This window comes from Scyliorhinus canicula, chromosome 1 (assembly GCF_902713615.1).
Source record: "Scyliorhinus canicula chromosome 1, sScyCan1.1, whole genome shotgun sequence".
In the NCBI taxonomy this organism is placed as follows: Eukaryota; Metazoa; Chordata; class Chondrichthyes; order Carcharhiniformes; family Scyliorhinidae; genus Scyliorhinus; species Scyliorhinus canicula.
Genome location: NC_052146.1, coordinates 192,452,424 through 192,472,730, shown reverse-complemented (window position 1 = coordinate 192,472,730; position 20,307 = coordinate 192,452,424). Strand labels below are relative to the sequence as shown.

Below are 20,307 nucleotides of genomic sequence, written 5' to 3'. Positions count from 1 at the left end.
CGGACAGTGACCAGGGGCTGGGATGGATCCAGTGTCCTCGGCACCGTGAGGCAGCAGTGCTAACCACTGCATCACTCTTCCGTCCGGGGAGTTCTCAATTATCTCAGGTGGTAAGTTTAAAGTTTCATTTGATAAAGTGGATAAAAGTTCAAATGTTTAAAAAACATACAGCAATTAATCTTTGTCTGGATGCCATGACTTACAAATATAGTGGCAGAGCATAGCTGCTAATTCATGACAGCACTCTGAATAGCTCAGAAATAAACTATGTAGTGCAAATCAAAGTGCATGTCTGAAGACTGAAATAAGGCACTGACCTGCTCAGGAAATACTGCAACTTCCAGAGGGGGATAAGTTGCTGAATGAGCACTTATCTCTTGGGTAATTGCTACTCTCTCCTTATGTACATAAAGAATCAGAATTCCCACTATTTAACTTGTTTAACACACAACGAAAGCATCAAAACACTCACACGAGAATAACATAACAGCACTTGTAATCAGTGGCACTCCTTACTAATTTTGTGAAGGATTCTTTTGAGTTTAAAGAATTACCTTTCAGAGCCCCAAACTTCCTGGTCGGACAATAGCAATTCAAATGGAAAGGTGTGGCACACCCTCACTTCATTATAAAAAAAAGGAGAGGGAGGAGAGTGGGGAAGGCTTTCCATAAGCAAACACCCACAGGGATAGTCAACAGTACATTGTTAACACATCACATTCTGGGGTTAGGGACCACCACAGTACAAAATAAAACCAGCAATGAAAACACCACAGCCAAGTTCTCAGAGGCACAATTCCACACGTGGTTCATTTATTTTCCCCAGGATAAAAAAATATTCTAAATTCAAATCAAAATTGTTTTTTTTGTTTGTTTGTTTGTTTTTTTTTATAAAAAAGACCATGAAGACCAGACGCAATTTTGGAACTGCTCAACTGAACGTAGAACATTTGGTTGTGGTGGCACACTGGCCTCAAAGTGGAGGTCCACAGATTTGGGCCACGATTTTGCATCTGCAAGCACAAACAGATGCAGAAAATCACAAGACTCGGAAAAGTAGAATCTAAATTTAAATACAACTAGCAGGCTCCCCCACCATATGGAGTTCTCCCTCGCCGACATGACGCTATGTCAGTTTACAACTGAACCAGGCAAAGGAAATCCACCAGTAGCACACAGGTAGGTTTCGAACCAAGGGAAGAGGGACAGGCCTGGGCAGTACCTAGGCACCTCAATCTCTGGATTCCTGGCAGCTGTTTTTTTTCTGACCCCGCCTTGCCAGTGTGATGGCATGGGCCATACCCACAGGTATTTTCTTCAACTTGCTGGATTATCTGGAGAGAAAAGATGGCTGTGCAGCCTGCGAGCAGCAGGTTGGTTTAGCCAGAACCTTGCAGAGAAACTCAAGTGGACGTGTTTCAGATGAACCAAAACAAAGGCCCTGCCTTCTCTCGTAAGGATGGAAAATAAATCATGGCAGGATTCCTCCCTGGTATCTGGGACATTTACCCATATTGCCCTGGCACAGGTACCATTAATGGGCACAGTTAGCATTTGATCCCGGTGCACAAATAGTTTTGTGGTGGGGAGTTTAAAAATATACCAGCTGGCCCCCCATGGACAATCCAAAATGATGAACTGGTTCAGAATGTTTCCAAAGCAGTAGAAAAAAAAAAGACAGAATAAAAAAAAAGTATGTTACAATCAAACCAAAGCCAACAAGTAGATTACCATTTGATGGTGGCACAGTAGCACAGTGGTTAGCACTGCTGCATCACAGCACAAGAGTTAAATTCCAGCCTTGGGCGACTGTGAAGTTTGCATTCTCCCAGTGTCTGCATGGGTTTCCTTCGGGTGCTCCAGTCTCCTCCCAGTCCAAAGATGTGCAGGTCAGGTGGATTGGCCATGATCAATTGCCCCAGAGTGTCCACTGATTAGGTGGGGTTACAGGGACAGGGGAGTGGGCCAAGGCAGGGTGCTCTTTCAGAGGCTCAGTGTAGATACAATGGGCCGAATGGCCACCTTCTGCCCTGTAGGGATTCTATGATCATATAAACATTAAAACAGATTATCTGGTCATACCTCACTATTTGGCTTTTACAACAAAGACTAAGTACTTAATTGGCTATAAAGTGCTCGGGACATCTGTGATAAGTGAACATGTACAGCATACAACTGGTGTAGCCATTCAGAACAGATTTTTCTGCATCACCTTGAACATTAGCACCTGCTGTCCTCTGCCAAAATCACTATGCCAGGATCATTCTGGCATGCAGACCCAGCTTTTATCCTTCTATCATCTCCTTTAACCTTCCTTCACACCTCCAAAATGTGAGGAACCTTTGGCCTTCCTTGTCACTATGTTTAAATCATAGATTCTTGGACATGTTTGCAGGGCAAAATGAGGCCATTCAGCCCACTATGTTCTTGTAAGCTTCTGGAGAAGCAACTCAACTAGTCCCTCTCCCCTTCCCTCATAGCTCTGCAAATTGTTTCTGTCCAGGTGTTGATATGTTTCCTTTTGCCCCATCTCTCTTTCTCCCCACCTCTCCCCCAATGACAAGCAGCCAACACATTATCCTCATGGTTTCCCTCACTGCCCTAACCCTTCTACCCAAAGCTCATCTGGTTTAGTCCCAGTACACTGCTGGCCATCCAACTTCCTGGATCTCACTAAATGATGGTGTAAGCAGCTCCATCTACTCAAGCACTGTCCTTTCTCCTCCCCATCTAAGGTTTAATTTTATCACAATTCTGTATTTTCCACTGCTGACAAATTGCTGCTTCTTTTGTGAAGAATGTAAGGAATTGTCATATAAAGCAAATTGTTTTGCAGTAATGTTATTAAAACCCGAGTTAAGATGTATACAGACAGCATGACTGCTAGAGTGGTGATTACGGCATCATAAAAGTGAGATAATAATTGATTTTCAAGTGAAGTGTTTTGCTAATAGATCTCGAGAACCACTTGTTTACAGATAGCTAGCTAATGGAATAAAGTTTGAGGTTTGAAGGATCCCTAGAGTGTAGATAATTTATAAGGGGCATCGTGCCTGGCTTTGGCCAAATGAGTCAATGGACATCTTCCAAGGAGACACAAAAGAATGCCTTATGTTTTGGATACAGATGATGTAGTTAATGGGAGGAGCCAAGTCTGTCTGAAGTGCACGCAGATCCTAGAGCTCTGCAAAGAGGGATGTTTCAGTTTGGTCCCGAAATCACTTTCCAAAGATTCTGTACAGAGAAGAGCAAGTAAAACCTGGTTGTTAACTTTATTCAGGAGTGGTTTTTAATATATTTTGGTTTGCTTAACTGGGATATAGTGGCAAGTTTAGGAAGTTATGGTTTCCTCTTTTATTCCAGAATTGTTGCAACTGTTAAAGCCATTTTTTTGTTGTTAATGTGATGAAAATAAAATGTTTAGATACCTATTGGACAGAGTCAATGCTCCTGTGGTGCAGTAACCTTTCGGCAGTTATACTAATATTTGGGTTCTCATTTTGGGATCTTAAGTTGAACATAACACCGCCTTTTGAAAATTATGGAACCGTAAACAAACAGGAATTTCAGAAAAGATGAGAATGTTACTTACTGAAAGCAGCAAACATATTTTCAAGGTCGTCTGAAATTTTCTCAGCTGGTTCCATCTCGTGTGCTTTCAGTTGGTCTTGACAAATTGGGACTTTCAATCCTGCTGCAACGCTGGCCCCTTCCACTGTGACAGGACGTACTGTAGCAAGGCTGAGGTCACTGCCATTCGGAAACAGGAATCAGAGTGAGTTTCCAATTTGTGCACTGAAAACACTTTTCCTATTTCCATTGAATTAGCACAAATAAAATACTTTAAATAGTAACAGAGCAGTCAGGGATCTGTCCTCAAGTATCCCATATGTCTTGTTTGGGACAAATAAAAACAGCTTCGAGTCAGAATACAGGACCTAGTGGAGTGGTGTAACGAGAACAATCCCTCCCTCAACGTCAGCAAATTGAAAGAGCTGTTCATTGACTTCAGGAAGCAAAGTATCGTACACACCCCGTCTGCATCAATGGGGCCCAGGTGGAGATGGTTGATAGCTTCAAATTCTTAGGTGTGCACATCGCCAACAATCTGTCCTCATCCACCCATGTCAATGCTATGATCAAGAAAGCACAACAGCGCCTGTACTTTCTCAGGAAACGCGGCAGGTCCACATCGACTCTTACCAATTTTTACAGATGCATCTTAGAAAGCATCCTATCTATCTGGCTGCATCACAACTTGGTATGGCAGCTGCTCGGCCCAAGACTGGAAGAAACTACAGAGAGTTGTGAACACAGCCCGGTACATCACACAAATCCACCTGCCACCCATTGACTGTCTACACCTCCCGCTGCCTTGGCAAAGCAGACAGCATAATGAAAGACCCTCCCACTCGGCATATTCACTCTTCCAACTTCTTCCATCGGGCAGGATACACAAAAGTGTGAGAACATGCACCAACAAATTCAAAAACAGCTTCTTCCTCAGTTACCAGACTCCTAAATTACCCTCTTATGGACTGATCTGATCTCTTCACGCCTTCTCTACTGAGCAGTACTACACTCCTGTGTGCTTCACCCAATTCCTATGTCTATGTATTTACATTGTCCTATTATGTATTTTCTTTTCATGTACGGAATGATCTGTCTGAACTGTTTGCAGAACAATACTTTTCACTGTGCCTCGGTACACATGACAATAAACAAATTCAATCCAATCCTAACTTGCACTTCCATGTTCAAAGTTTCTGAGTATAGCCTCCCAGGTGTTTCTGCTCTTCCAGCCCTATTTAAATTTCACCATTTAGTTTATATTGCATCTCCTCATTCTTCCTACCAAAATGTATCACTTTACATTCCTGACATTCAATTGCATCTGGGATGTGCCTGCCTCTTCGCCAATTTGCCAAACTTTGATATGGAGGACAATGTTCAGGTCATTAGTGATTCCAAAGCTAACCCGTGGAGCCCGGTGTACTTTCCTCTCTTTGAAAAGCAACCGTTCACCATTACTGTCTGCTTTCAGCCCCTTAACCAAATTCTGTATCACTGCTGCACAGTCCCTGGATTTTTTTAATTAATCTTTATTGTCACAAGTAGGCTTACATTAACACTACAATGAAGTTACTGTGAAAATCCCTTAGTTGCCACATTCCAGCGCCTGTCCGGGTACACACAGGGAGAATTCAGAATGTCCAAATTACCTAACAGCACTTCTTTTGGGACTGAGGAAACCGGAGGAAACCCACGCAGACACGGGGAGAACGTGCAGACTCCGCACAGACAGTGGCCCAAGCCGGGAATCGACCCTGGGACTCTGGAGCCGTGAAGCAACAGTGTTACTCACTGTGCTACCGTGCGGTAACATAACGAGAAGGTAGACTATTAGCTGAATCGTCGTCATAAATTAGGAGAAGGGAATGTGCAACAAGAACTGGGTATCCTCGTACACCAGTCACTGAAGGTAAGCATGCAGGTACAGCAGACGGTAAAGGTGGCAAATGGTATGCTAGACTTCATTGCAAGCGGATTAGAGTACAGGAACAGGGATAGCTTGCTGCAATTATACGGTCCTTGGCGAGACCATACCTGAAATATTGTGCGCGGTTTTGGTCTCCTTATCTCAGGAAGGATATTCTTGCTCAAGGAGGGAGTGCAGCGAAGGCTTTCCAGGCTGATTTAGAAATTAAAGCTTGCCATCATTCATTAACTCATTTTTACAATTAACAATTGCCAGCTCCCAACGGGGAAAAAGGTGAGATTCTCGTCAATATTTACAAAAGTTTCCCACCAGGCACATATGACGGCAGCGAGGATGAGCAAGTTTTTCGGGGTAGAAGATAGATGTGGGAGGTGTGCGTGAACCCCAGCAAACCATGTCCACATGTTCTGGGCATGCCCGAAGTTCCAGAGAGTTTTGGCAGGGGTTTGCGAAGGCAACGTCCATGTGCTAGGAACCCTGGCGGTGCAGAGTCCAGAGATAGCGATCTTTGGGAGTGTCAGAAGATCCGTGAGTTCAGGGAGTGAAAGAGGCTGACATCCTGGCCTTTGCCTCCCTGGTAGCCCAGAGATGGATCCTTTTAATGTGGAGGGACTCGAAGCACCACCCCCACCAGAGTGTCAAGACCTGGGTTAGAGACATGGCTGGGTTTCTCAGGCTTCAGAAAATAAAGTTTGATTTTAAGAGGGTCATTGTTGTGGTTCTCGGAGGTGGCAGCCGTTTGTCGATTTTCTTGGGGAAAATTAAAATGTCAGCAGAAACAGTATTGCAAAGAGCGGGGGGTGTGGATAAGTGTTAGATGGTTGTGGTGTGTGAAGATTGGGTCGGGTGAGGAAATGTTTATTCTACCATGTCAATGTTTTTGTTATTGTTATAAAAATTTGCAAATACTTTAATTAAAATTAGAAATTTTTTTTTACAGAAGTTTCAAAGTCACACCAGAGACCAAGCAATGCAATTCGATTTTTCAAAATAAAAAAAAAAGGGGAAAAAAGTGAAAAGCAGCTTATACAAAGGAAATAATTGCTCATTAGTCCATTATCTATAGTTTGCGATGAAGGCAAGGAATTGTTATACATATTCTATTATATTACATATCTGTGCAATAGTTTTTTTAAAGTCCTGGTTTAAAATTCAGACAGGCATGGGTGGCACAGTGGTTAGCCCTGCTGCCTACATTGCTGAGGACCCGGGTTCGATACCGGCCCTGGGTCACTGTCTGTGTGGAGTATGCACATTCTCCGTGTCTGCGTGGGTTTCACTCCCACAACCCAAAGATGTACAGGTTAGGTGGATTGGTCACACTAAATTGCCCCTTCATTGGGGAAAAAAATAATTCGGTACTCTAAATTTACTTTTAAAAAAAATAATTCAGGCAGACGGTGTCTGCAAAAGATGCCATTAAGAGGTCATAAAAGTGGGTTCATTGGATTATAGGAAGAATTTTCCCTGGGGTTTAGATAATTGGGGAGTTGCATTTCGCATTAGTAAGATAGTCATAATACACAGGTTAATGGGATAGGGGTGACGTAGTAAATGGGAGGAGCTGGGTTTGTCGCAAGCATTTTAGCTTTTAATCTGCCAAAGACAGAAGGGCTTGTTGCTCGTGTCTGACAGGGTCTCTCTTTTGCTGAAACCACAGAGGACAGCAAGTATTTCATGGAGATAGTATAATTTAGAAGCTAAAGTGTTTTATTTTATTAAGAATTGTTTTTTTTAATTTTTTTTATTCTCCTCCTTTTTCACATTTTCTCCCAAATTTACACCCACAATAAACAATAATCAGTAAAGAATGTAATGTCAATCCCCATATCAATAACAACAATCCCATCTTCCCACCAAACATTAGCCTGCATGTTCACACAAACAAATGACAAGCGAATCTGGAATCACCTATAGTCATCATTAACTCGTCCCCTCCCCCCAACCCTCCCAGCCCCCAACCCCCCTAATGTTTGATGTGATCCAATTCTCGAAAGTGCATAATGAATAACGCCCAAGAATTGTAGAACCCCTCCATGCTTCCCCTCATTTCAAATTTGACCTTCTCAAGCGCTAAGAGGCAATCAACGAGGCGAAGGCTACAACATCTGCCTCCGCGCCCGTTTCCAACCCCGGCTGGTCCAACACCCTGTATATGTCCTCCCGAGGGCCCAGGTCCAGTTTCATGTGCACCACTTTAGAGATTACCCTAAACACCTCCTTCCAGTAATCTTCCAGCTTTGGACAGGACCAAAACATATGAACGTGGTTTGCCCCACATCTTCTCCCCCTCAGAGCCGGCTCATCCTCGTTCATGTAAGGTGCGCTCTATTAGGAATTGTTTAACTGTTAATTGTTAGCTACTTTCTGTGGTGTTAATTTAGTTGTTCCTATTTAATATCCAGTTTCCTAACAAGTTGTTACAGATATTTTATTGAACATGATCAATGTTAATCTAGAGAATAAGATAAGAGCTGGGTAGCAACTGGTCATGCCTTATGAAATCAGCTGGAATTACTTCAAAATTCAATAAACATTTGCGGTATTTTTACCTAAACATTTGTTCTGGGATCTTTTCGATTTGTAATGTGTGGAAGCACATCACCACAAACACCAGGCACATTGGCCTTCTTGCTTGAGAGCAAATCTCTGGTTTGTCCTTGCCAATGGGCAGAGTCAGCATTTGAGCCCTGTGCACAAATAGTTGTGGTGGGGAGTTTTTTTAAAAATCAGCTGCCCCCCCCCCCAACGCTGTTGAACTGGTTCAGAATGTTTCTAAAGCAGTAAAAAAGAATGCAAAAAATGCATGTTACAATTAAACCATAGCCAACAAGTAGACTGCGATTTAATGGTGACACGGTAGCACAAGTGGATAGTACTGTGGCTTCACAGAGCCAGGGTCCCAGGTTCGATTCCCCACTGGGTCACTGTCTGTGAGGAGTCTGCACGTTCTCCCAGTGTCTGCGTGGGTTTTCTCCGGGTGCTCCAGTTTCCTCCCACAGTCCAAAGACGTGCATTGTTCTATGTTTAGACTGTGTGGAATTGCACCTTCTCCTAGTGTCTGCGTGGGTTTCCTCCGGGTGCTCTGATTTCTTCCCACAGTCCAAAGATTTACAGGTTGGGTGGATTGGCCATGTTAAATTGCCCCTTTGGCCCAGGGATGTACGGTTAAGTAGGGTTGTGGGGTTGCAGGGATAGGGTGGGAGCCTGTTTAGGGTACTGTTTCAAAGGGGCAGTGCAGACTCGATGGGCCAAAATGACTTCCTTCTGCATTGTTCTAGGATTTAGGAGTCTCATATTGGCCTCCTAGTCTGAAGGTTGTAGGTTCAAATCCCACTCCGTAGATTAGAGCACATATTTTGATACTGAAGAGTGCTGCATTATTGCAACAGCCATCATTTGGAGCAGATATTACCTCTCAAGTGAGTGTGAAGATCCCACCAAACAGTTTGAAGAACGGCAAGGGAGCCCTCCCTAGTACCCTGACCAATATTCATCCAAGAACAATGGTTTTGCTTATAATATTCTCAATATCTCATACTTGTAGGATGTCCCCAGATCATGAAAGGCTCTGTATGGATACATTTTAAACCAGGAATCAGTGGTACAAACCATGTAAACTTAAATGTGCCTTTATTCAGGCAAACACAACTCATTGGAGATTTACAAAAAAAAAGCGCATTTGACCAAATTATAACCTTATTTTAAAAGAAAAGGCAACAACATGCTTTCTTTTTTTTTTAAAAAAGTCCTACGATGCATACAGTGAGCTCAGAAAATCTGACACATAAGGAGAGATATTTTGACAGGTGACAAAAAGCGTGGCCAAAGAGGTAGATTTTTATACAGGGTTTTTAAAAAAAAGAAAAAGTTAGGACCCAAATGGCTCACTATAATGGTGCAATAGAATGCACAAGAGACCAAAATTGGATGACCACAAAGTCATAAGGAGAATTATACAATTGGAAATACAGGGAAAAGGGAAAGAGTTAATGATATGAAAGGAGTTTCAAGTTCGTGGGACAGGATAGGAGCGTTTGTATTTTGAGCAAATCAGTTTATGGAGGTCAAGACGATAAGGGGAGAGGATAGGAAATTCAGAATTGGAGTCTGGAGGTGGAAAACAGAAGAGGGAGGATAATTTGCGGAGGTGGAAACAAAGACATGACAGTTTCAGCAAGAAATAGGATGCAGAGTTTGAAGCGGTGCGTGGAATGCTGCACCAAGAACAAACACCAAAAAAAGGAAATATGAAGCATTCACGGGCGGGGAAAGAGAGAGAGAGAGAGAGAGAGAGAGAGAGAGAAAGAGAGATTTTATCCACAGCAAGTAAACAGTCAATGTCAAGTTATTACTAAAAGCAGCCCAATCAGCACTGGGATGCATCTCAAGGACATCGCTTGGATAATCAGACTGTTATTTGACCTAGAATAATTCTTTGGAGAAGGCCACATATGGAACATTTCATGCCATTCTAACACCCTTTCTTCCTGCTGTATATATTAATCACTAAATTTCTCATCCCAGTGATGGGTGAAAAGGGAACAGAGAGAAGGGACAAAAACCATGATTCAGTTCCTTAAAATGCATCCATGGGTAAAGTAAGGCTAGATGGTTTTGACTGAGGTGTGTGCGTACAAATTCAAATGATGGCGAGTTGGAAGAAAAATGTCTTCCCTTCAAGTTGGAATTATATTCCCAATTAATTAGTTCACCAAACTGGTTGGTTCCCAGGATGAGAAGGTTGAGCATGATAAGAGGCCAAACAAAATGGGCATTGTAATCACTGGAGTTTAGAAAATTGAGATAAAAAGTGATCTCATTGAAACACGAGAGATTCTAAAGGGGGTTTGATAGGCTAGATACAAAAAAAAAGGTATATTACCCCTGGGAGGGAATCTAGAACACAGGGCAGTCAAGGCAACAGGATGATCATTTACAACAGAGCAGAAGAAGTTTCTTTACTGAAGAGGGTTGTGAAACTCCACCAGTTGTGGTTGTTCCAACATCGAGCAGATTCAAGGTTGTTATGGATATTTGATCTGAGGGAATCAGGGGATAGAGAGCAGGTGGGAATGTGGAATGAGCCAGAAAAATCAGCTGTGATCTTATGAAATGGCAAAGCATGCTGAAGGGGCCATATGATCGACCCCTGCTCGTTTCTTAATGCTAACCTCAAGAAAGGATGTTTAAAATATTGGCCTTGAAACCATACACAGCGCTGGCAAGGCTGAATTTACTGTTCATCCCTAGTTGTGATGAAGCTGTGTCCATCTTGAACTGCTGCTGTCTTTGTTGTGATGGGGTTACCACAATGATAAGTGGAAATTCCAGCCCAGACAGAATTCCAGCACACGAGGATTAACCAATTCAATCAAGGTCATCAGATCGCAAAGACAAAAAGGGGCATTTCAAGTCAGGGAAACCTTTTCCTGAACCATCCGACAAGACAAAGTGCTGCAGAAAAGATCAGTGGCCTGCAAGTACAGCCCTGCAAGTACAGCCCAATCTAATGCTTCCACCGCAACAGACAGGGACACTTGTGGTGCAAGTCAAAACCCCAGCATCACACAGATAGCTCAAAAGGTAATCCATGAAGTCAAGACCAAAAACCCTGAAGGCACACATCCATGCTTCTTGGGAGAGGTCAAAAAGTATGGTTGTTGAATGCTGACATCCTGGTAAATGGTCATCGAACAAATTTTAAAATTAGGTACAGGTACCAATGTCACCTCTGGCTCTGAAAAACCGGGGAGCGGGGTCACGACATGCTCCTGGAATCACGGAGGTATGGCAGCAAACAACCTTAGGCTGGTGCCAGAAGGAGTCATTCTCTCACAGCAGGGATGCCGATGTAGCTCTGGCTCTCCTCCAGATGGCGGAGGATGTTAGGACTACCATAGTCATTGGTCAGCCAGAACAGGACACCGAGACCTCAACCACTAAGAATATTCAGACACTCTTGCCACATCCTGGAATATCCAATGGTCAGACCGAATTCACGCCCATGGTGATTAACATGGCACCTCTGGCGGAATTGGTACCAGAGAATGATCAGCACTCCAAGAACCTCCTCTACCTCCAACTTTGATGAGGGTACAGCTGATGCAACTTCCAGCCAGAATGTCACAACACAGTGATGCTGCAATTGAGTAGCAGTCCATCATGGTCAACAACTCGTGGAGCTGAAAATAATAATCAACCACTCAACACAGAAATGCTCTTCTCAGCCAAAAGAGCTTCCAGGGAGAAGCCCCCACCAAAAAAAAAAAGCAGTTTGCCAAGGAGAGGAAAATCATGTGTCTGTGCAACCTCTCCAAGAGCAATGCCTACTGTCGCTTCTCAGCCTTTTCGCCATCGCCCTACAGATAGTGATCCCTAGTTTCTTTTGAAAGCTATGGTGTGATTAAGACCAGATCATCGGTGATTCAGATTGAGCAATAAATAAATATTGACCAGACCATCTTCAGAATAGTACCATGGAGATCCTTAATGTCCACCCAATCAAATAAGGCAGTTGGGGCCTCAGTCTAGCATCTCATTTGAAAGATGGTACTTATGACAAAGTCTGCCCGTATTTTTGGGTGTAAGCCCAGATGTAGAACTTGGGCCCTGGAACCGTATGTGTCAGAGGCAAGAGTGTTACCAACTGATCCACAGCCATCACAAAATTGGCAGCCACTGGTACACAAGTGACTGGCCAAAGGTCCAAATGTGAAAAGATCGACAAACAGATTCAAAAGAAAAAAGACAAGCAGATTAAAGAGAAATAAGATGCATTACCATTGTTGAAACCCCCAAAAGCAACAATTTTAAAAATAAATTTAGAGTACCCAATTCATTTGTCCAATTAAGGGACAATTTAGCATGTCTAATCCACCTACCCTGCACATCTTTGGGTTGTGGGGGTGAAACCCACACAAACACAGGGAAAATGTGCAAACTCCACACGGACAGTGATGCAGAGCCAGGATTGAACCTGGGACCTCGGCACAGACTGCAGTGCAGTGCTACCACTGCGCCACCGTGCGGCCCCCAAAAGCAACACCTTGGGGGGGGGGGGGGGGGGTTTAACCATTGTGGGCTGTAGCTTGGTGATGTCACACAAATTCCCACTTGTGCTCTGGAATGAAGCGGAGGATAAGCCTGAGAACCTCCAGAACTGATAATTTGAGAGCTGTTTCACCCTCCATCCAGGAGCTGCAGCAGTGCAGGCCCTCCCACATGGCCCATACTCACCGGAACCAAACCCTGGCATCAACATGTTGCACTGGCGCTCAAGGTGCAGTTGAACATTCTTGACTTCCAGCATCCTTAACTTGGTGATGTGAAGTTCTTTCACAGCTAACAAGGCTAATTTATTATTCCCAATAGCCTTCAGCTGTGACGCCAAAAGGCTGCTGACAGTCAAAGGGAGTCAAAGTGATCTTTATTTTTAAATAAACAATTTGAGGTATTTTTGGCATATAAAACAATGACATTGTATAGTACCGTACAAAAGGAAAAGCAAATAACAGCGCAAACCACAACTCCATTCGCGCAAAGACCTGCCTAAACCACCCCCTACTCTACACTACCCTAGCCCCCTCCCCCCCTTGCCGACGCTTAATTCTCCGCGAGGAAGTCAATGAATTCCGGTGTGGGAAGACTGGGTCGCGTGGGGTAATGTCTGTTTAATTGTTATTGTGTATTCTCTTTTTGCACTATGTTAATATTCACGCTAGTTTGTTTTGTTATTATGGTTACTACTGTTTAATTATGAAAAATTCAGCAAATTGAACCCTTTTATTAATCAGGATCGCAATTGCAACCCTCCTAGTCTTATAGTGTCGAGCCCCAAATGATTGACCTGACTGACCCAGCCCTTCCTCAACCCAACCTGGTCCGCCACTTGCAGGTGCGTCTCCTGCAGCATGACTACGTCTGCCTTCAGAAGCTGCAAATGCACGAACACACATGCCCTCTTCACTGGCCCTCTAACATTCCAGGTGATCAGCTTGGTTGGGGGGCACTTTGCCAATCAGCCATCCCCTTTACTTGGCCAGCCTCTCAACCATTTGTTGTGTTTCTCTGGCCCGCCTCCTGGCCGGCTCCACCCATGACCTCCTCACTGTTGCCATGCCCAGTTACCATCCTAGTCAGCAGATCAATTTCCCCCCCCCCCCACCCCCTCCAGTAACACCATCCTACTAACTAACCCCTGCCCCAGTCTAACTGCACGACTCCCCCCCCCCCCCCCCCCCCCCCCCCCCCAGCTAGCCTGGTGGCTTCCCGCTTCGCTGCCAGCGCGTCTCTCACCCATTGTTCCCTGGCTCCCCTCCCCCGGCCCATCCATACCACTTCCCCAAACCAGCCTGATTAAACAAACAATCTAAAAGTCAAAGACATTGCCTACAATAGTGCAATTTAGATCAAACAGATACAGATAAGTACCAAGCACTCAGCCCTTCCCCTCCACCCACAGAAAAATGACTGCAAAAAATTCCCCCGAAACCTCTATCATAACCACACCTTTTTAGCTATTGTATTTTTATTTTCCCCCTACCAAGAGACCCCAAAAAAAGGAAACATTTAGGGAAACCACGAAAAAGGAAAGCACATCGCAACCAAAATCCAACATAAAAAAAGGTAAAAAAACCGAAAAGAACGGATCCAAGCATGCAGACATCTCTCGCAGCACGAGAGAAACAAAAGAAACTTTAAAAGTTCTACCATGAGTCCAAAAGTCCTCAGCTCAGAACCAGCCCTTGCTTCTTAACAAACTTCATCACCTCCTCGGATTCCTCGAAATAGTGGTGCTGGCTCTCATACGTAGCCCACAGTCGTGCCGGAAAAAGCAGCCCGCATTTCACCTTGTTCTTGTACAAAATCTCCTTCACCTGCCTGTAGCCTCCCCTCCTCCTGGCCAACTCAGTGCTCGGGTCTTGGTAAACATGAAGCTGTACCTGGGACAATAGCACCCTGCATGTACGCTTGGCCATTTGCAGAACCCGTTCCTTGTCGAGGTACCTGTGGAGCCGGACCACCATCGCTCGTGCGGGATCCCCTCGTCGCAGCTGCTTCACCTGCACTCTGTGTGCCCTGTCCACCACCGGCAGGCAAGGGAACACCTCGTTCCCCAGCAGATTCTGAAACATACCCTCCACATATGCAGCGGCATCCAGCCCCCTCCGTGAGGCCAACAATTCTTATATTCTGCCAGCGAGGTCTGTTGTCCAGCTGCTCCAGCCTTTCCAGGAGCACTTTTTCCTGATCCATCAGCCTCAGAATCTCCATGTCCGCCACCCTTTGAAAGTCTGCTCCTCCACCATCTTCTGCAGCTTCTCAGCCTGATCATCCAGCCTTTTTTCCCCCCACAAATCGGTCCATCGACTTCTGGAGCGGCTCCAAATTATCGCGCTTCAGAGCTAAAAAGCCCTCCTGCATGGCCTGTAGCAGCTGCTCCATTGTAGGCTGGGCTGTCGGCGCCTTGCTCTGGGCACCGGCCATATTGGTCTCTCTCACAGCCTCCACCGTGCCCTTGTTTGACCACTTCTGCTGTTTACGGTCTCGCCGGCTTCTTAAGACCATACAACTATGTTCGGGTTCAGTGCCCGAGTACTATTGCTTTCTAGTTCCGCACTCAAAAGCACAAAAAAAGTCAGGGGATATGGTCCAAAAGTCCGACCGAAACAGGCATCAGCAAATGTGCGACCTACTCCCTCAGTCGCCACCAGAAGTCTTGAAGTGATCTTCAGCATATAACCAAGAAGAGGGCCCTGTCCTGGAAGTTCAGTGGTTGCCTGTTATGGGCATCCACAATATTTAAAGATGTCTTAAAGGACTCACAAAAGAAAAGCCCCTCATCACCTCTTGCAGCAACTCAGTGCCCTGGAGCTGCATGCTGGAAAATGGAAATGGCCGCTCATCTCCTCTGTTCCCCTGAACAGCCATTGCGCCAGCTTCACGTTTTCCAAAAGAAGTGCTAAACTATGTTCATGTGATTTCTCACTGGGGAGCTGGTTATTTCCCAGGAGGCCGTTACATTCAACATTTTACTAATGTGATGCAAATTAGGGTTAATTATATGACTGCCATCTCGATTTTGGCCTTTCCTGCTATTTAAGCAATGTGCCCAGATCCATGCTGGGTGCAATGCAATGGTTAAATAAAGGCCGGTGGCTACAAGGGCAGGTCAAAGCCTGGGAATTCTGGAGTGAATAACTCAGTCAGGAGTGTGATGGAATATTCTCCACCTGCCAGGATGAGTGCAGCTCCAAAGGCTTGATTGACACCATTCGGATTGTTAACTCTTCCACGAACATTCATTTTTTCCACCACCAACAAAACAGTGGCAGCCATGTGTACCATCTACAAGATGCACTGCAGGAACACACCAAGCCTCCTTAGGCAGCACCTTCCAAACCCATGACCACTACCATGTAGAAGGACAAGAACAGCAGATACCTGGGACCACACAATCTGGAGGTTCCCCTCCAAGTCACTCTTCATCCAGACCTGGAAATATATTACCGTTCCTTCACAGTTGCTGGGTCAAAATCCTGGAATTCCCTCCCTAACAGCACTGTGGGTGTTCAAGGTTCAGCTCACCACCATTTCTGAAGGCAACTGGAGATGGGCAATAAATGTTGGCCTAGTGAGTGATGCCCACGTCCTGTAAATTAATTTATTTAAAATTATATTGACGGCATGTGGGGAAAAGCAGGGGAGTGGGACCAATTGGGTCACTCCAACATTGAGTTGAATCAATGATTACTGTAGAGAAGGAAACCAATGTTCCTGTAATGAGAGTATAAGGAAAAAGTGTGCAGTGGCAAAGAGATTTGGGGTTTGCGTGTTCAAATCCAAATGAATGGGTACAGAAATAAATATGGCTGATGTAATATTGGCTTTTAACTCACGGATGAGGGGTGAAGGACGGTGGTTGGAATACAAAAAAAAGGAACCTGCATGTGTTTTGGGAGGTAATTGAAACAGACCTCCCAAATGGAGTACGGTGTTCAGTTTTGGGCAGCACACCTCAGCAAGTTGATACTGAACTTTAAGGGGGTACAACGCACAAGATTCATCAGAATGATACTGCAGGTACAAAAGTGCTGGTTGCATATTGGATTGGATTGGATTTGTTTATTGTCACGTGTACCGAGGTACAGTGAAAAGTATTTTTCTGCAAGCAGCTCAACAGATAATTCAGTACATGGGAAGAAAAGGGAATTGAACAGAATTCAAGAAAATACATGAGAATACATAATAGGGCAACACAAGATATACAATGTAACTACATAAGCATTGGCATCGGATGAAGCAGACAGGGTGTAGTGTTAATGAGGACAGTCCATAAAAGGGTCATTTAGGAGTCTGGTGACAGTGGGGAAGAAGCTGTTTTTGAGTCTGTTCGTGCGTGTTCTCAGACTTCTGAATCTCCTGCCCGATGGAAGAAGTTGGAAAAGTGAGTAAGCCGGGTGGGAGGGATCCTTGATTATGCTGCCTGCTTTCCCCCGGCTGCGGGAGGTGTAGATGGAATCAATGGATGGGAGGCAGGTTCGTGTGATGGACTGGGCGGTATTCACGACTCTCTGAAGTTCCTTGCGGTCCTGGGCCGAGCAGTTGCCATACCAGGCTGTGATGCAGCCCGAGAGGATGGGCATTCCTTCAAGTTCAGGGATGGGCAGTTAATTAATTGTGTTTAAATAGTGAAGGGTTATTGATCTGACATGTTAATGGTTTCCCTCTGCACAGATGCTGTCAAGCACTTGGGATATTGTTTTCAGATTTCCAGCATCCAGACTATTTTGACTTGACCCAAGTTTTTTAACTCCCCTAGCATTTCCCAAGTACCCAATTCTTCCCCCCTCCCATTTAAGGGGCAATTCAGCATGGCCAATCCACCTACCCCCTGCACATCTTTTTGGGTTGTAGGGGTGAGACCCATACAAACACGGAGAGTGTGTGTAAACTCCACACGGACAGTGACCCAGGCCAGGATCGAACCCGGGTCCCGAGTGCCATAACAATGCTAACCACTGTGCTGCCCCCCCCTCTCCTTCTAATATTCCAAGAGAACCTTCAGGAATGTGAAAGCCCCAAGGCCCAGGATAGTTGGGTGTTCAGAAATCAGGTTTAATGTGGCAGCTCAAGAACCTTTTGAGGCACTGCAACCCAAAGCCATGATCCAAACAGTAACTTTTCAAGACTGAGCATTTTAGCTGCCCATATCCTATACCTTTACTTGTGGAAACCAAAAACACAGCAAACAATAGCAAACCTCCTTTCTTCAAAAGCAAAGCAAGCATTTGCAGAAGAGTCCAACAAAATCCCGAGTCAAAGAACAACTCCAGAGACATTCAGTTTTAAAGAGTGCCATCACAGAGAAAATATTTGGCCATTCTCATTATATTTGTTTGCCAATAGTCAACATCATCAGACGCCATTTCCCTGGCCCTACACTCATCCCTGGAGCATCTCAAAAACAAGGACTCCTACATCAGACTCCTATTTATTGACTACAGCTCCGCCTTCAACGTCACAATCCCAGCCAAGCTCATATCAAAACCTAGGACTTGGCTCTCCACTCTGCAACTGGATCCTCGATTTTCTGACCAACAGACCACAATCAGTAAGAATGAATACCAACACCTCCTCCACAATAGTCCTCAATACCGGTGCCCCGCAAGGCTGCGTACTTAGCCCCCTACTCTACTCCCTGTACACACACTACTGTGTGGCAAAACTTGGTTCCAACTCAATCTACAAGTTTGCTGACGATACGACCATAGTGGGCCGGATCTCGAATAATGACGAGTCAGAATACAGGAGGGAGATAGAGAATCTGGTGGAGTGGTGTAACGACAACAATCTCGCCCTCAATGCCAGCAAAAGTAAGAGCTGGTCATTGACTTCAGGAAGCGAAGTACTGCACACACCCCTGTCAGCATCAACGGGGCCGAGGTGGAGATGGTTAGCAGTTTCAAATTCCTAGGGATGCACATCACCAAAAATCTGTCCTGGTCCACTCACGTTGACGCTATCACCAAGAAAGCTCAACAGCGCCTATACTTCCTCAGGAAACTAAGGAAATTCGACATGTCCACATTAACCCGTACCAACTTTTACAGATGTACCATATAAAGCATCCTATTGGGCTGCATCACAGCCTGGTATGGCAACTGCTCGGCCCAGGACCGCAAGGAACTTCAGAGAGTCATGAATACCGCCCAGTCCATCACACAAACCTGCCTCCCATCCATGGACTCCATCTACACTTCCCGCTGCCTGGGGAAAGCAGGCAGCATAATCAAGGATCCCTCCCACCCAGCTTACTCACTTTTCCAACTTCTTCCATCGGGCAGGAGATACAGAAGTCTGAGAACACGCACGAACAGACTCAAAAACAGCTTCATCCCCACTGTCATCAGACTCCTAAATGACCCTCTTATTGACTGACCTCATTAACACTACACCCTGTATGCTTCATCTGATGCCAATGCTTATGTAGTTACATTGTATATCTTGTGTGCCCTATTATGTATTTTCTTGAATTTTGTTTAATTCCCTTTTCTTCCCATGTACTGAATGATCTGTTGAGCCGCTTGCAGAAAAATACTTTGCACTGTACCTCGGTACACGTGACAATAAACAAATCCAATCCAATCCTTGGCTGACTAATTACATTAGGTCCAGTTTTTCTACAATCCAGCTTGGATATTAGAGATCCCATGATCAGATTTGAAATTGACTATTCTTCATACTACCAAGAAATTGAATATTTGATTTATTCAATTGCTGTCTAATGAATCTGGTCAGACAAGTTGGTGATGTTTTGCCTACATTAACCATAGCAATTACATTTTCTTGGCTCTGGATTTCGGCAAGGAATGTCCTTACCTCATCTGTCCCATGTGTGGCTCAGTTTCAGCAACAGTTGGGCTGAAGCAAGGCACAGAAGCAACCAATTAGAGTTGGAGGTATGTGGTCTTTGTGATATATGGGGAAATTATTTATATATTTTGGGAGCAATAGCAGTCCAAGCACTGGACAAAACTCCATTTCCTTTCTCCTGGTCGTAGTTATTCTGTGCTCTGCTTCCAGACTACAAAAGGGAGATAAAATCATTTGGTTGCATGGTATACCGAAAACAACCTTTCTCTAAATGTCGGAAAGACCAAGGAACTGATCAGACTTCAGGGAGCGCAGCACGAGACACACTCCGTCTGCATCACTGGCTCCGAAGTAGAGATAGTCGATAGCTTTAGGTTCCTGGGAGTCACCATCACCAAGTCCGTCTGGTCCACTCACGTTGATGCAACAGTCAAGAAAGCCCAAAAACGTCTCTACTTCCTATGGAAGCTAAAGAAATTCAGCATGTCTGCATCGACTCTCACAAACTTCTACAGATGTGGGATAGAAAGCATCCTATCTGGTTGCACTACAGCCTGGTATGGCAACTGCTCGGTCCACAATCGCAAGAAACTGCAGTGTTGAACTCAGCCCAACACATCACACAAGCTTGCCACCCGCACATTGATTCTGATTATACCTCCTGCTGTCAGAGGAAGGCATGCTGTCAGAGGAAGGCAGACAGCATTATCAGAGACCCCTCCCACCCCTTCCAGACCCTTTCATCAGGCAGAAGGTGAAATTGAAAATCACTTATTGTCACTTCAATGAAGTTACTGTGAAAATCCCCGAGTCGCCACATTCCGGCGTCTGTCCGGGGAGGCTGGTACGGGAATCGAACCGTGCTGCTGGCTTGCCTTGGTCTGCTTTAAAAGCCAGCAATTTAGCCCAGTGAGCTAAACCAGCCCCTT

General features: G+C 44.9%; 1 protein-coding gene across 7 annotated transcripts in view; it reads right to left on the bottom strand.

The window, feature by feature from the left end:
* Positions 1 to 20,307, bottom strand: part of LOC119970531 (pleckstrin homology domain-containing family G member 1) — a 285,870-nt gene that overhangs the window by 161,755 nt on the left and 103,808 nt on the right. For all 7 annotated transcript variants that reach the window (XM_038805311.1, XM_038805331.1, XM_038805319.1 and 4 more), the window contains one exon: positions 3,593 to 3,750. In XM_038805311.1, the coding sequence (XP_038661239.1) occupies positions 3,593 to 3,647 (55 nt within the window). In that variant the 5' untranslated portion in view covers positions 3,648 to 3,750. The remainder of the gene's footprint in view (positions 1 to 3,592; positions 3,751 to 20,307) is intronic.